General features: G+C 54.2%; 2 protein-coding genes across 11 annotated transcripts in view; one reads left to right on the forward strand and one right to left on the reverse strand.

The window, feature by feature from the left end:
* Positions 1-21: 21 nt before the first annotated feature.
* LOC142054150 (low density lipoprotein receptor adapter protein 1-like) lies at positions 22-10,308 on the reverse strand. 4 transcript variants are annotated; one of them, XM_075086305.1, is made up of 9 exons: positions 10,019-10,308; positions 7,336-7,478; positions 6,696-6,808; positions 5,678-5,792; positions 5,221-5,293; positions 4,705-4,818; positions 3,678-3,723; positions 906-991; positions 22-735 (listed from the first exon to the last, which is right to left on the reverse strand). In XM_075086305.1, exons 1-9 carry the CDS (start codon positions 10,101-10,103, stop codon positions 593-595), a joined length of 918 nt encoding a protein of 305 aa, XP_074942406.1. In that variant the 5' UTR covers positions 10,104-10,308; the 3' UTR covers positions 22-592. The 4 variants fall into 4 exon arrangements, with proteins under 4 accessions (XP_074942406.1, XP_074942405.1, XP_074942403.1 ...); XM_075086304.1 differs by having other exon boundaries at positions 906-943; positions 10,019-10,192; XM_075086302.1 differs by having other exon boundaries at positions 906-988; positions 10,019-10,192.
* IFT172 (intraflagellar transport 172) overlaps positions 10,198-16,392 on the forward strand; it is a 44,922-nt gene continuing 38,727 nt past the window's right edge. For 3 of the 7 annotated variants that reach the window (XR_012659442.1, XR_012659441.1, XR_012659443.1), the window contains exons 1-6: positions 10,198-10,326; positions 10,400-10,543; positions 10,675-10,787; positions 12,772-12,811; positions 14,630-14,695; positions 15,089-15,168. Coding sequence is in view for 2 of the 7 variants with exons in the window: in XM_075086280.1 (XP_074942381.1) it covers positions 10,288-10,326; positions 10,400-10,543; positions 10,675-10,787; positions 12,772-12,811; positions 14,630-14,695; positions 15,089-15,168 (482 nt within the window). In the remaining 5 variants the exon portion in view is untranslated. The remainder of the gene's footprint in view (positions 10,327-10,399; positions 10,544-10,674; positions 10,788-12,771; positions 12,812-14,629; positions 14,696-15,088; positions 15,169-16,392) is intronic. The other 4 variants (XR_012659439.1, XR_012659440.1, XM_075086280.1 and 1 more) reach the window with 2 other exon arrangements.

Raw genomic sequence — 16,392 nt, forward strand, 5'->3', positions numbered from 1 at the left:
CAGCACTCAAACCCGAACAACAACAGTAAAAAAAATCAAGTTTATTTCCCTATAAAGGCAGAGCTTTCCTTTAAAAACCAGCTCATTTAGCTCATCAGAGGGCATGGGGCTGAACTGCAGGGGCAAGGCCTTCCAAACTCACACCTCCAGGCCAAGAGCTATTGCTGCCTGAGGGTCATGCGTGCAGAGGAAGTCCTCCATCATCATCGGGGGCTGCTCAGCCTCAGCTGGCACCAAAGGAGCAAAGGCAGGAAAAACAAGCAGGGCAGGTCAGACACAGTGCAGTCCCAGGTGCACTGGCTGCATCCTGCAGGCTCAGAGCACGGGAGTGGCTCTGCGCACACTGGGGGCAGGCCGAGCAAGCAGCACTGGTCCCCCAGCCCGAGCTGGGAGCAGCTGCAGTTTGAGGCGGTTCATGCAGGCAGAGAGCAGGACAAGGAGCGGGTGTCGCAGTCTGTGCACTGCAGGGCAGCAGTGCCAGCAGACCCCGTGCCTGGTGGGCAGTGCCAGGGGCAGGAGCAGGTGTTGTCTGGCCTGGGTGCAGGCACAGGGTGAGTCCTGAGTGGCTGGTCCATTGTTGCAGAGATTTGGCTTAGCCCAGGGGAGTCTTGGGGCCAGCAGTAGTGAGGTCTCCAACCCCTGCCAGCCCCTGCCAGCTGTCTGGGGCTTGCCCCGAGTGGTAGCACAGTAGCTGTGCAGTAGGCGAGCTTGCTCTGGGCACGAGAGGTGCTGACTCTGAAAAGCAAGATGGAGGAAGAACCAGTCCGTGAGGTGTGCAGTTGGAACCAAGCACAGCCTGGGAGGGGAAGCAGACCTTCCCAGGTGAGCTATCAGCCCCCTCCCCTTGCAGAGGGGATCCCCTTTGCTGCTCATGCAGCAAAGCAGCACTGAAGGAAAGGACTTACCTGCTGGGCTGTGGGCTCCCCTCCCCAGCTCCTCCATGCTGCTTTGGAAGAGAACAGAGTACCCATCATACCCCAAGCAAGGCCTGCTGAGAGACACGGCATGCTCATGACCCTGACGACGAGGCATGGCACCGCAGTACCAGGCACTCAGTGCAGAAGGCCCTAGCCCACTTGCTACCAAACCCTTTCCCCAGGCCAGCCTGTCCCGAGGCTGCAAAGCCACATCTCCTTCCCATCAGGAGCTGCCACTTCACAGGGCCACATCCATTGCTCCAGTCTGTGCATGCACTGGTTCCCAGCTGACACCAGCTCAGACCAGGCTCAGCCCTGCAGCTCTGACAGACCCCATCCAGGTGCCAATTGCCAGGCACATGGTGAACAGCCACAACGGAAGAGGCCTCTCGCACCCACCACCACAGGCACTGCTGCAAGGACCTCTGAGTTAATCCTCCACTGCGGGACTGGCACCATCAGCTCCTCTGAAGCACATGACAGACACCACCAAGCTCAGCCCCAGGCACTAGTCCACACAGAAGTCAGCATCAGCAGGCCTCCATCCTGGCAAGCCCCAGGGAAATCAGTGGGAGGAGAGGGACAACTCTGAGTCCCACCTGAGAAGCCCCTCACTACAAGACATTAAAGCAGTGCAGTGTGTCCAGAGGAGGGCAACAAAGCTGGTGAAAGGTCTAGAGAACAAGTCTTAGAGGCACAGCTGAGGGAGCTGGCGGGGTTCAGCCTGGAGAAAAGGAGGCTCAGGGGAGACCTTATCGCTCCCTACAACTGCCTAAACAGAGGTTGTAGCGAGTGGGTGTTGGTTGTTTCTCCCAAGTAACAAGCAATAGCGCAAGAGGAAATTGCCTCAAATTGTGTCAGGGGTGGTTTAGATTGGGTATTAGGAAAAAAATTCTTCATTGAAAGGGCCACCAAGCATTGAAACAGGCTGCCCAGGGAAGTGGTTGAGTCACCATCCCTGGAGGTATTTAAAAGACATGTAGATGTGGTGCTTAAGGACATGGTTTAGTGGTGGACTTGGCAGTGCTAGGTAAATGGTTGGACTTTATGATCTTAAAGGTCTTCCTTTTCCAACCTAAACGATTCTATGATTCTAAGCATGTCTGGATAGGCTGACCTCAGAAAAGAGTGACAGCAACAGAGCAAGTAACATCTCTGGATACATCCTGCGGGTCAGCACCTATCCCCAACAGCTCCACTACAAAAGCTGAACTGCAAGAAGTGCCCCTCCACAGCAGCACTTGATCTCTCAGCTGACAGAGGCGGAGAGAGCAGCAGGAAGCTCCGCCCTGCTCCTATGCAGATCTCCTGCATGCTCCTACCATGCCCATGGCCCCAGCAGCTCCCCTTGCATGGGGGATAGAGAAGGAAACAAGACAGGGTTCACCAGAGAGATCTCTGAACATCAGAGATCCTTGATGCAGCCTCTCCTTCTTTCCCAGAAAGGTGATGGAGCAGTTCATCCTGGAGGTCATCCCCAGTCAACTTGGATTCACCAAGGCAGGACCATGCTTGACCAACCTGATAGCCTTCTGTGATGGTGTGACTGGCTGGGTCAATGAAGGGAGAGCAGTGCATGTTGTCTATCTCGACCTCAGTAAGGCATTCAACACTGTCTCCCATAGCATCCTCACAGGCAAGCTAAGGAAGTGTGGGTTGGATGAGGGGACAGTGAGATGGACAGAGAACTGGCTCAACAACAGAACTCAGAGGGTCATGATCAACAGGGCAGAGCCTGGCTGGAGGCCTGTCACTAGTGGTGTTCCCCAGGGGTCTGTGCTGGGTCCTGTCCTGTTCAACACATTCATCAGTGACCTGGACGATGGGACAGAGCATCCCCCCAGCAAGTTCGCTGATGACACCAAGCTGGGAGGAGCGGCTGATACACCAGAAGGCTGTGCTGGCATCCAGCGAGACCTGGACAGGCTGGAGAGCTGGGCCCAGGGGAACCTCAGGGAATTCAGCAAGAGCCAGTGCAAGGTCCTGCCCCTGGGGAGGAACAACACCCTGCACCAGCACAGGCTGGGGGGGACCTGTTGGAGAGTGGCTCTGCTGAGAAGGTCCTGGGGGTGCTGGGGGGCAGCAAGGTGACCCTGAGCCAGCACCGGGCCCTTGGGGCCAAGGGGGCCAGCGGTGTCCTGGGGGGCATGGAAAGGAGCGTGGCCAGCAGGGTGAGGGAGGTTCTCCTCCCCCTCTGCTCTGCCTGAGTGAGGCCACATCTGCGGTGCTGTGTCCAGTTCTGGGCCCCCCAGTGCAAGAAGGGCAGGGAACTGCTGGAGAGAGTCCAGCGGAGAGCTGCCAAGGGCATCAGGGGCTGGAGCATCTGCCTTGTGAGGAAAGGCTGAGAGACCTGGGCTTGTTCAGCCTGGAAAAGAGAAGACTGAGGGGGGATTTCATCAATGCTTATAAATATCTGAAGGGCGGGTGTCAGGGGGATGGGGCCGGGCTCTTTTCAGTGGTGCCCAACGCCAGGCCAAGGGGCAACGGGCACAAGCTGGAACACGGGAAGTTCCACCTGAACATGAGGACAAACCCCTTCCCTGTGAGGGTGCCAGAGCAGGGGCACAGGCTGCGCAGAGAGGCTGTGGGGTCCCTTCCCTGGAGACATTCACACCCCGCCTGGCTGCGGTCCTGTGACCCTGCTCTGGGTGTGCCTGCTCCAGCAGGGGGTGGGACGAGATGAGCTCCAGAGGTCCCTTCTAGCCCCCACTGTTCTGGGATTCTGTGATTTTGTAACACAAGCAGCAGCTCACCACCTACCCAGATATGGTTTCACAGATGTTATCTTCCTCCTCCTCTTCCTCCTGGCGAAGAAAGAAACAGAACAAAACAGAACACCATGACACCTCGCTGCCTGGGCAGGTCTCTGCCAGGAGTGGGGCTGGGCTGCTCAGAGCCTTCTCTGGAGCAGCAGGGCAGTCCCCAGCCCCTTCACAAGGCACAGTCACCCACCATGCATGACAGACAAAGGGTTCCTACAGGCAACAGGGGGAAAGATGGCACCTGCAGCGCTGAGCTGCTGAAATCCTCAGGGCTCAGGCACACAGCCACACAAGGGGAGAGACAGACCACGCATATCCCCTCCAGCCAGCAGATCACCAAACACAGGCTGTGAGCAGGGAACAAGCCACCAAGCTGCGACAGCTGGTGCACACAGCACACCTTTGTCCAGTGTCAGGAGTGGGGTGAGCACAACTTGCAGCTGGAGGGACAGGCAGAGGACCACCCGGCAGCAGGCTGTAAACAAGGATGACCCCAAGCACTGCCAGGCTGGGTCAGCACTGGAAGCATGAGGCCAAGGACCAAGTGTCCAAAGGCTCCTGGGCAGGGACACAGTGAGACCGGCAAGGCTCTGACTGGCTCTGGACATGCAGTAGGTGTAATGCGGGTGGGCAGGGCTGAGCCTTAGCACAGGCTGGCAAGCTGATGACCAAAGGCTCCTCTCCTTCAGAGACAATATTGCACCCCTAGCCATGGCACCAAGTGTGCAGAACAGGTCCCAGTTCCCTGTCTGACAGTGCCAGCAGAGCAGGGCTGAGAGCTGCTGCAATGCTGGGCCTGCCAAGAGAGCTCCTGGAGCAAAGACCACCTGAGGAACACACCTGCCTTATGACCCAGACAGAGCACAAAGTGCCCCTCTTCACGTCAGGCCACCATGTGTGAGGGAGGCTGCACAGATACCAACAGGGTCCTGGAAGGCCAGGAGGAGGGAATGGTGTAAGGATTACTCTTTTCCTGCTCTAATGTGAGACAGCCCTGGGCATGGGCCAGACTTGTACATACTGTACCCCAAACTGGTGTCTGAAGGGAGGGCTCCCCGGGGGGGCTGGCTCACTTGGTCTGCCGGGCTCACTGCTCTCCAAGACACATGAAGGGTGAAAGGGCTGTTCCTGCCTAGAGCCTGGGACAGGGCAAAAGCAGCAGAGTTAGTGCCTGCAACCTGGAGAAGGGCCAGCAGGGGATGTATAGGCAGGACTGTGGTCAAGGGACAGATACCCCTGCTGTGCTAGGGGGAAGGTGCAAACAAAGGGGGGAATCACTGCTCAGGGTAGGTACCACAGAAGGCAAAAGAGTTCAGCATAGATAGCAGGGACACCCCCACCCCAGCTAGAGGTAGGGCAGGCTCCCCAGGTGGGGCAGTGGCAGAGAACACAACAGCAGGGACAACACACTCCCTGCTTGGTGTGTTTCACCAGCCAGGCCACGAGCCATCTCTCCTCCACACAGCCCAAAAGAGGGTCCCACACTGGAGACCCCAATCCCAGGGCTAGGCAGAGGGACGTGTTTGAGAAATTCCTCCTACCTGCATGTGCTGCTTCCCAGAGATCCAGTGCCATCTGGAAGGCCTGGGCCACAGTCAGAGTCACAGCCTGGGCCTGTGGACAAGAAAGAAGGCAAATGTCTGCTTCTGTCTGGGCCCTCAAGCCAAAATAACCCCTCTGCCATGAGACCCGAGAGCCCCCAGGTCTCCCTCGCTGCCTTTCCCTGCAGAGCATGCACACAGGACAGCTTGATGCTGTATCTGTCTACCCATGTGGGCCACCCATCCCCAAGAGATCTCAGAGGAGCTGGGACAGAAGAACCTCCTTTTGCTCACCACCCGCCTCTGCAGCATGTGAGCACACATGTGCTCCCTGGCTCCGTTTCCAGCTGATGTGCACAGGGAGCAAGGGCCTTCCTCCTGTCTCTGAAGGGGGAGAAGGAATTCCCTTGCTCCCACCCTTACCTCATGGAGCCAAGAGCAGAAGGGAAGTGCTTACAATCTTCTTCTTGGGTGAGAGAAAAGCATGGCACTCCAGTGCCCCGCTCTCCTGGCTCTGGGCAACATAAGCGAAGACTTTGTTCTGCAGCTTGTCTGTTGTGCAGTAGGAGATCCTGCAGGCAGAGAGCAGCTGCTTAGGGCAATAAGGGACCCCAGCACAGGTCTTCTGCTGTGTTCCCGGCACACCAACAAGCAGCGCTGACAGCTTGAGGCTTTCATTTGCCCCAGATGATCAGGCAGCCCAACCCCCCAGCAAGGGCCTGGCACCTACAGCTAGAAAGAGATCACTGGATCCACAGGCATTCCCTCCTGTATTGCCTCAGTGTGCTCCTCGGTCCGCTGATGCCCAGTTCAACCCCAATGCATGAACTCAAGCACTGATGCAAAAGGAGCACAGAAGGGTGGACAATTGCCTCCAAGGACATGATTGGAGGCCAGGAGGTAGGGTGGTCTACCTTGGCACATCAGCTCTGGTGCTGAGACCCCAATTTTGTACCAAGGAGATGACCTGTCTCTGCTTTCCATCTAGCCACCAGACTGCAGCCATGCTCCCCTCACACCCAGCACCCACAGACATCCAACCCAGCCAAAGCACATCTGGCAGCAGTACAAAAAGCCCACGTCAGCTCTCACAGCAACTGCCTTTATCCAGCCTGAGTAAGCTGCAGTCCACGGCACCCTCACCCCATTGCAGCCAGAAGGGCAGTCCCGTGTCAGTGGAGAGAGCCAGACATGCAGCCCTGCCCTAGCTGTGGGGGCTTTCCAACCACCAGCCTCAACATCCTGCTTGAATGCCAGAAGAGACAAGCAGGGCCCACGGAGAAGACAGATGGACTGACCCAGAACTCAAGGGTGTGGCACAGCAGGGAGAGGGCATGGGCCTCAGGGAGCCAAAGGAAGACCTAAGCTTGAAGGTACCACTGACAGAAGGCCCAGCCCTCCCTGGCTACTCAAGATCCCATCAGTCTCCAGCTGGCTGCTGGGGAACACCCAGGCCCTCCACATGCCATGCCCACCTGTAGATGGAGATGTTCTCAACCATCTCCTTTGTGTCTGCATCCTGCAGCGAGATGCCCCTTGGAGACACTGTCAGAATCACCTTCTGGAACTTGCGAGCTCCCACCCGTGCCTGGCAGTGGGGAGACACCAGACACCTCTGCAAATCTGGCAAGGGTCTTCACCCCCCTCGCTGGCAGGAGTACCCCAGACTCTGTAGAGAGTGCCACCCACTTGGACCCTTGCTGCAGAGTCTCCTGCCGTAGGGATGGGAAAGCAGAGCTTGGAGATCAGGCATGCCCTGCACAGAACACCCCTGGAATCTGTTCACACTATTGCCATGCATACAGGAAAGGACAGGCCCCACCTCCCCCAGTACTTCACCCTCCTCTCCATGCTGTGACAGACACAGCTCTGCTCCTAGCTGCATTCCTGGTGTGGGAGCAGGCAGTGGCAGCTGTCCTGCAGGAAGACAGCTCCACCCACAGCACGCAGGCAGAAACCAGCCAGCCTCTTGTATGCCACCCTCCACTTGAGAACAGCACAGTTCCTAGCTGGGGTTCGGGGCTGGGACATGGACACTTCCCAGAGTCCAGGGGCTGGGCTCTGAATTGGCTTTTCTCCACCCCAGCACAGCAGGGCCCCAGGGCCAGGACTCACCGTGGCAACAATCCGGCGGATGGCAGCAGCAGCCATGTCTTCTCCTTTGGGTTTTTCTACCAGTGTCATGCCTAGATACTTGAGTGTGAAGCACATCCCATCAAGCAGCGGCTCCTGCATATCAGCCCAGCTCTCAGGAAGCTCTGCAAAGACAAAATCCCTTAGCAGCATAAGCCACATGCCAGTGGCCCCACAGCTAGTCCACCTGACCTTGTTGCAACTTCACTGCTCCCAGCAGGGCACTCTCCCAGTTCTGTGTCATTCTTGGAAGAAGAACAGAATGAGAGGACAGTTCACCCCCAAAGCTTTCAGTCCTCCATCCCCGGAGGTACCGGCTCTGTCAGAACAGATACTAAGCTCCTACACAGGGCCTCAGATGCTATCTGCAAAAACCTTGCACTTCCAGGTCTCATCTACTTCACTACAAGCAGGATGTGCTCTCTACTGAATTCATCTCAGCCCCCCAAAGCCGCTGGCACTCCTCGGCAACAGCAGCATTTGCTGCCACACTCAGTCAGATCAAAATCCCCAAGTTGTCACAGTGTAAAGCCAAACCCTCTGGTAGTTATCATTTGCAGCAGCAGGCTGCCACGAGGGGGTAGCTTGTCCAGCACTCGTGGTCCAAGCTGAGGTGACTGGGAAGCAACTGCACCACAAGGATTCTGTATTAAGGAAGAGCTCTGACTGGTATTTCAAGGATGCAAACTAGCTTCCAGGAAAACACATTTTATGGATGGATGCAATGCACAGATGGAGAAGGATCATTGGTTGGACTCGATGATCTTAAAGGTCTTTTCCAACCTAAACGATTCTATGATCCTACGAGAGCTCCCATGTGCATTACTTTGCAAGTCACAGAATTAAAAGGGGACCGTCTTCTGTTTCCTGTGTCCTCTCTTTTCAAACTCCATTGCTGCAGTCAAGAAAAGCAAACCAAAACCAAAACAAAACAAACAATGGGTAGAGTGTCTGTTAACTCAAGGAAGATTCCCCAGGGACAGTCCTCAGCATCTCCAGCTTCGTGTTCTGCCACATCATAGATATGCTCGTAGAAGGAGCCCTGGCTCTACAGTCAGGTCTGACACCACTACTGTTGGCAGACAACACACAAAGCAAGCACTGTAGAAGCACCCATTCAACCTCTGCTCTCACAAGACAAAGCCATTGGCTTCAACAGAAAGTTCTCCCTCATCAGAGGAAAAAGCTTTAGTTATCAGACTAGTGTGCCACACACAAACGAACACTTCTCTCGTGCCAAGGGCTTCCCGGTGATAATTTTCAAGGAGAGCTGAAGCAGATATTAGCACACATTTACTCTCTTCAAATCCCAAAGGGCACGAGGATGGTGAGAGAGGAGATATGCAGAAAGGCTAAGACACAGGGAGACACAGACTCCCTCTCATGTTCTTGGGGATTCACCCCACAGAGGAGGGTAGGAACAGGAACACAGAATTTACACGCTCGGGTACAAACACTGGGTTTGTACGATTCCCTAGGAATTGCCTAGGTATCTACTGTTCATGCTAAGCTAATACTTTGCAGAGTTATTTTTCATCTCTTTGCTGGGATTAGCTCCCTGAACATTACTGGCACACTTGCAGAAGGCTTTGACTCATAACTGGAATAACCTGAACCCACAGGGAAATCAGGAGACCTTATTTGCACAGCATACTCCTGCACAAATTACAACTACCAGGACACCACTCAGTACCATGCAGGCTTCGGGGATCTCTCCCCAGGGTAGAAGAGCACTGTCTCACTCTGAACTTTGAGTACACACGCATGACAGGGCTCTGGCATGTGGCAGAGAGCTCTGCTACTCCAATAAAGCCTCTGGGCAGCTATGACTGAGAATGCCCAGGCACAGCCCTCCTGCTGGGTCTGCGGGGTCAGCCTCGGGTCTCGCTGCAGGCGGCATGGCAGTCAGCCCGCACCCAGCAACGCGCAAGCCTGCCACACTGCACGCGTGTCCGCGCCTGCAGAGAACCAGGTGCGGTGGTTCGGGGAGGCCAAAGCCTGCACAGGCTGGGGAGGGTGTCTGCGGATGGGGCACAGTGCGCTCCGGCAGCTGGCACCGCCGGCACTGCCCGTCACAGCCACCCAAGGCCTTTCAGCCTGCGGGCGTGGGCGGCCTCAATTCAAAAGTGGGGCAGGAGGCCGGCAGCCAGGGGAGCGTGGCAGGGAGGGCCGGGCAAGCAGCCCGCAGAGCTGCTGCCCGCCTCAGCCTGCAGCCCCGCAGCCTGCCCCCAGGTACTGCCACAGCCTGCTCCACAGCCCCCGCGCTGCCCCACAGTGCCGCCAGCCCGCCCCGGCCCGCGGCCCCCAGCACGGCCACAGCCCGTCCCCCGCACGGCGGGCCCCCGGCTGCTCCCCACAGCCCACAGCACCGCCACCCTGCCACTGCCCGCAGCCAGAGCCCGGACCCCGGGCCCCACACTGCTCCCCACAGCGACGCCGGCCCGCCCCGGCCCGCGGCCCCCAGCACGGCCACAGCCATGCCCCACACCGCTCCCCACGGCAGGCAGCGGCCGCGTCCCGGGCCCAGCCAGACCGAGATGCGGGCTTCTTGCCCCACCCGCGGCGCACCGGCACCGGTGATGTCCCGCCCGGCCCGCGCCACAGCTGAGCCCGGCCCCGGCCCGCAGCCCCCGCCCGCTCCTCGGCAGCCGTGACCCGCACTCACTGCGCCGCCGGCGGAGCCCCAGGCCGTGCCGGGCGAGGCGCGGGCTCCGCAGCACGGCGCGCCCTGCCGCCCGCAGCGCCTCCATGCCGGAGCCGGAGCCAAGCTCTGCCGGTATCGCGGCGGGGGGGGGGGCCGCTGCTGGACTCGGCGCGCTGACGTCAGCAGCGGCGGAGGCGCTGGGGTTGCCGGGCAACGGGGGGCGGGGCGAGTTGGGTCCGGCGGCGACGGCGACGGTCCCGGTCCCGGTCCCGGTCCCGGCGCTCGGCGCGATGCAGCTGCGACATGTGCGGACCCTGCTGGCCCCGCAGGTGGGGCCGGGCCGGGCGGGGGGCGTGGGCCGGGCCGGGGGGCGGCGGTGCTGAGGCTGTGCGTGCCCCGCAGGACGGGACCGCGCGGGTAACCTGCATGGCCTGGTCGGCCAGCAGCGCCCGGTTCGCCGTGTGCACCGCGGACCGGGTGGTGCTGCTGTACGACGAGCAGGGCGAGCGGCGCGACAAGTTCTCCACCAAGCCCGCCGACGCCAAGGTGAGGGCCCGGGGCCCGGCCGGCCCCCGCCGGGGCCTGCTGCAGCGGGACACAGCCGTCTGCAGGCCGGGCAAGCGCGCCTGTGGCAGGCCAGCCTTGCCCTGTGGTTCACGCTGCCCTCCTCTCCGCAGTACGGCAGGAAAAGCTATGTGGTCAAAGGCATGGCCTTCTCCCCAGACTCCACCAAAATCGCCATCGGCCAAACGGACAACATCGTCTACGTCTACCGGATTGGAGAGGAGTGGTAAGTCTGGTGGCGAAGTGCCCGATGCTGCAGCCGTGAGGGGGGCAGCTCTCTCCTTCCTGCTGTACAGTGGGCTTTCTGGGCGTTGATGCTTCCCGCGTCAGTGTCCTGGCCTGCTCCTCAGCCCGGTACACGCTGAGCATCTAACCTGCAGTGAGTCACTCAGATATTCTGTGGTGAGCAGCAGATAGGATTTCCTTGAACACAGCCCTTGTGGAGCCCTGTGTGAATGTGTGCCGGCTGAGCTTAGTGTCACAGAATCATAGAATCGTTTAGGTTGGAAAAGAAAGACCTTTAAGATCATAAAGTCCAACCATTTACCTAGCACTGCCAAGTCCACCACTAAACCATGTCCTTAAGCACCACATCTACATGTCTTTTAAATACCTCCAGGGATGGTGACTCAACCACTTCCCTGGGCAGCCTGTTTCAATGCTTGGTGGCCCTTTCAATGAAGAATTTTTTTCCTAATACCCAATCTAAACCACCCCTGACACAATTTGAGGCAATTTCCTCTTGCGCTATTGCTTGTTACTTGGGAGAAACAACCAACACCCACTCGCTACAACCTCTGTTTAGGCAGTTGTAGGGAGCGATAAGGTCTCCCCTGAGCCTCCTTTTCTCCAGGCTGAACCCCCCTAGCTCCCTCACACCTCTAAGACTTGTTCTCCAGACCCTGCCCCAGCTCCGCTGCCCTTCTCTGGACACGCTCCAGCCCCTCAAGGCCCTTCTTGTCCCAAGGGGCCCAAACCTGAGCCCAGCATTCGAGGTGGGACCTCACCAGTGCCAAGCACAGGGGCCCCATCCCTGTCCTGCTCCTGCTGGCCACACCATCACTGACACAAGCCTGGGGGCTGGTGGCCTCCTTGGCCACCTGGGCACTGCTGGCTCATGCCCAGCCGGCTGTCAGCCAGCACCCCCAGGGCCTTCTCCGCCAGGCACTTTCCAGCCCCTCTGCCCCAGGCCTGTAGCGTTGCCTGTGGTTGGTGTGACCCAAGGGCATGACCCAGCACTTGGCCTTGTTAAACCTCATACAGTTGGCCTAGGCCCATCAATCCAGCCTGCCCAGGTCCCTCTGCAGAGCCTTCCTGCCCTCGAGCAGATCGACAGTCACCCAGCTTGGTGTCACCTGCGACTTACTGAGGGTGCACTTGATCCCCTCGTCCAGGTCATTGATAAAGATATTAAACAGAACTGGCCGCAATACTCAGCCCTGGGGAGCACCACTTGTGACCAGCTGCCAACTAGATTTAACTCTGTTCACCACAACTCTTTGGGCCCGGCCATCCAGCCAGTTCTTTACCCAGTGAAGCGTACGCACATCCAAGCCATGAGCAGCCAGTTTCTCCAGGAGACTGCTGTGGGAAATGGTGTCAAAGGCTTTGCTGAAGTCTAGGTAGGCAACACCCACAGCCTTTCCCTCATCCACTAAGCAAATCACCTTGCCAGAGAAGGGGATCCCATCAATCAGTTCCCCGGATCCTCTTTCTGGCCCTTCCTCTAGAAGGGTATCGGGTTTGCTAACCTCCAGTCAACTGGGACCTCCCTGGTTAGCCAGGATGCTGCTGAAGGATTGAAAGTGGCTCGGTGAGCACTTCTGCCAGCTCCCTCAGTACCCTTGGGTGGATCTCAACCAGCCCCGTAGAGTTGTGTGGAGCTGTAGCTATAAAGCCTATGCTGCTGTCCCCTGTTTCATGGATGTGGAACTGTGGCACACACCTGCCTCACTTCAGCCTCGTTTGGTGGCATGTGTTGTGCTAAAGGAGCTCAGAGAGGCAGGTCACAAGAATTTTGGAAGCTCAGAAGTTGCTTTTTTTGAAAATTTTCTGCCTAAAGTTGGTTTGTGATAGACCAATAGTGTATAAAACTTAAATAGTTTGTGTTTGACGATACTAAAACAGACCGAATGCAAACAGTAGGGTAGCCAGAGCGGGCAGTATTACTAGCTTCACTGATAGTAATTTTCATCTACCTTTTTCTGCAGGGGTGACAAGAAGGTGATATGCAACAAGTTCATCCAAACGGTAAGACCCAGACTCCTGTTTAATTCCATTTTCTTCAGTATATGTAGTTCTGTTCTGTTCTGTTGCTCTGGCGCTAAATGAAGAAAGATGTTGGTCGGCCTTTGTTTCTCTGTGGTTGAGCTGCTGCACTGACTGGTCATGACATTGGAATAGAGTGTTATGAGGAAAAGAGAGCAAGAGGGGCTTGGTGTCCCCTTGTCCCTTTCCTGGACATCATGGTTATCCCAGGTATGGGTACCTGTAGCCTCACTGGAGAGTTCCTTCATTGTTTATTGCCTGCTGCCTGCCTGCTGCAGGACTAGCTTCCTGCCCCTCTGACTCTCCTTTGCTGCAGCACCTAGCTAACAGCCTGGTGGAAGGCTGCTTGCGTCTCACAAGGTTTAGAGGCTGTGCACAGCATGCGTACAGTTTTCTGTATTTTTAATGCAGTGGTTCATTTCTGTTTTGCTCATTCTCTCATTTTCCCCATGCCTTTTCTAACGTTTCTATCATAATAAATCCTTTATTTTTTCCTCATGCTATACGTGTGGTTGCTTACCACTGTGTCCAGTTTTCTCCTGTAGCTAAGCATTGATATTTACAATTTTTTGCGTGTGTTTAATCAATGTTAGAGATCATTTGTTGAGCTCTTTCCCTCTCCTGACATTTGCAAAACCTGTTGGGCACTTTTATACATCTTGTGAATACAGTGACACTATTCTGCTCTGCTGGCAAACAAGGCGTCCTGCTAGAGGGTCAGGATGAGTATGTGCAAGTTTGACTTTTTTACACAAGTAGCTGAGCACATTACCACTTTGTGAGGCCTGTTACTAAGCTACCACTGGGCTGCTTGTGGTTGTGTTAGACTGAAAATAAGGGTCTGGCAGATAATGACGGAAATAGACTGATGTCTGGGAAACAGGTGTAATAAAAAAATGGGTCTTGGTCATTGGTTGGACGTATAAATTATGATCAGCTGAGGTATCCAGGGACATTTTGGTATCTGATTGTAGCTGTGATTGCTGATGTGAATGGTAGGAGTTGGGGATAGAAGGTGAGATGAATAAATTAGACATATATATATATATGTCTAAAGTGGGCCCAAGTGCTTAAAATGGAACAGATGAGCCAGTGAGGCTAGTGCTGGTGGCACAGTGCCAAACACCAGCCTTATTGACTGAAATTCTTCAGTTTAAATTTGAAATGATTTCATTAACTCTCTTCGTCCTCTCTTACAGTTGGGTTTCATGCTCAGCTTTATTCGTCCTGACCCCCACCTCAGATTTTGAGAATACCTTTGGTTTTGATTTAATGAACCTGTTCCTACCTGACCTACTTGGTAGCATCTGATAGCCTTCTTGCTTGTAAATGAAAAATATAAATAAAGACTATTTCTGATGCATCAAATGAAGATTCAATGTACAAATATTCTCATATCTATTATAGAAGCTAGCAGAGTCAAATTATTTTCGTGTTTTATACTTGTTGTTGTAACAATCATGATTTTGTACATTCAAAAATAGCACATGGAAAACCACACATCTGATCAGTGAGTAATCCTCCCAGAAGAGCATCCATATTGAACACACCTAGTATAACTCTGACGCCCTGCTTTAGCCCTTCTGAGCCTATTACTTTACTTCAGCTCACTACTACCTAGGTCAAGATTCATCATGGAGGGCCTCAATCCTACTTTAAGGTCTGTCCAAATGCACCCACCTCTCCTCTTTCTTGGTCTCAGTGGTGTCTTACTGTTCATAAGCTATCTTATGTAGCAATGGGGCAAGAAGCTTTCTAAGTAGGTTGGAGCTTTTATCTCTCTTTTTACCTCCTTGGCAGAGTGCCGTGACCTGCTTATTGTGGCCAGCGGAGAATATCATTGTCTTCGGTCTTGCCGAAGGAAAGGTAGAGAAACTTGTTATTTGCCTGATTTTCTTTTTGATGCAGCAGCTACAGGGGCCTGCAAGCACCTGGGCTACAGGGTAGGAGCCATTACTGTGTGGCACTGGGCATGGAATAGCCACAAAGGCATTACAGCACTGACTGGAATATTCCAATTCTGCTTCCCAGTTAGTCCTTGGAGGTTCTACTTGATTAGTTGGTCCTTTTCCCGAGCCTTTCTAGAAATATGGAAGCGTGACTCCAACTTCTCCCCTGCTTCTCCAACCTACTGGAAAGCAATGATCTTCCTGTTATTTCTGGCGTTCATCATGGACTGGGAAATCTCTGGGGACGTCACACTGGGGGAAATCCACATTCTGCAAACAGAAGCAACATTGATCAGATTCTCTTTCTCAGGTTCGTTTAGCAAATACAAAGAACAACAAGTCTTCCACCATTTATGGGACAGATTCCTATGTGGTCTCGCTAACTTCCAAGTGAGTATGGCATTGCTTTAGCCTACACTGCTTTGGCTCAGTCTCCTGCCCGCTATTGGCCCTGGCATAACTGGTGGCACTCTGGGAGTTTGCCAGAGTGTCTTTCTGCTGTCAGTTCCTTGTTGAGATAATAAAAAACTGCTTCCCAGAAGGAATTCCTTCCTAAAATCTGAAACCTGTCTATGCTGCACTGGCCCATGCAGTTTGATTATCCCCCAAACACATTTCATGATGGGAGAACCCATGAGATTACTTACATACATTGATTTATTTGAATCCATGACATTATAAAGATTAAACTTGTCAACTTCATCTAGCTAATTACTGACATTAGTCAAGTTTAAGGAATAAAAAAAGTAAAAATATTCTGCCAAATAAAACTGTGACAAGGCTATAATTAGAAAAATAACCATGAAGTGCAATTTTAAATTATTTTAATTAGATTTCCTTTTAACAACTTTAGTTTCCTTCACCTAAAAAATTTAAGATGTTATAGTCCTTACAGCGGGATTTTCACTAAATGGTGTCCTTCTGTTTTTTGAGTGATAAGGAAATTAAAAAAAATTAAGCTAGTCTAGGACTCTGACTTCCTACTGCTGAGAAGTCCCTTCCAAAGTCTGTCTGTCTTTGCCTCCATTCCAGAAAGCTTCTATTTCCCCCCTCTCTCTTCCTCTCTCTTACCCCCCACTCCTTCCCCCACCTCTCTTCCCTGCTTCCCCTCCTCTCCCCCTGCCCCAGACCACCCCCTTACTTTAATTCTAAATGCAGCTCATGCTGTTATTGCTATGGTGTCAATGACAACTCTGTGACTGCAGTCAACAAAAGACAGATGTATGATTTCTGGATCGTTACAGGGTTCACAGAATTTGTATTCTGTACTTGAATCATCATTAAAAAGTGTTCTTTCTGGGTACGTTGTGTTAGGCCTGTTTCCTCTTCCTTACTGTCTTCTCCCTGCTTGTGTCAAGAAATACCCAGGATGTTAATGCTACAAAAAATGGACTTAGGCCTGGAGAGTTTGTCCAGATGTTTTTTTCTCTAAATTCTGTTGCTTTTAAGGATTTCTGGCATCACAATATCCAGCCTCACCTCTGGAACAGTTCCAACACAAGGGTGGTTTGATATACCTTGCTATAAGAAATTGTGTGCATAGTCATTATTCCACTTAAGGTCATTAGCCTCTCTGTGTTTTAGTAATACAGAAAGTTGGTTATGTGATGTTAC

Source organism: Phalacrocorax aristotelis, chromosome 3 (assembly GCF_949628215.1).
Source record: "Phalacrocorax aristotelis chromosome 3, bGulAri2.1, whole genome shotgun sequence".
In the NCBI taxonomy this organism is placed as follows: Eukaryota; Metazoa; Chordata; class Aves; order Suliformes; family Phalacrocoracidae; genus Phalacrocorax; species Phalacrocorax aristotelis.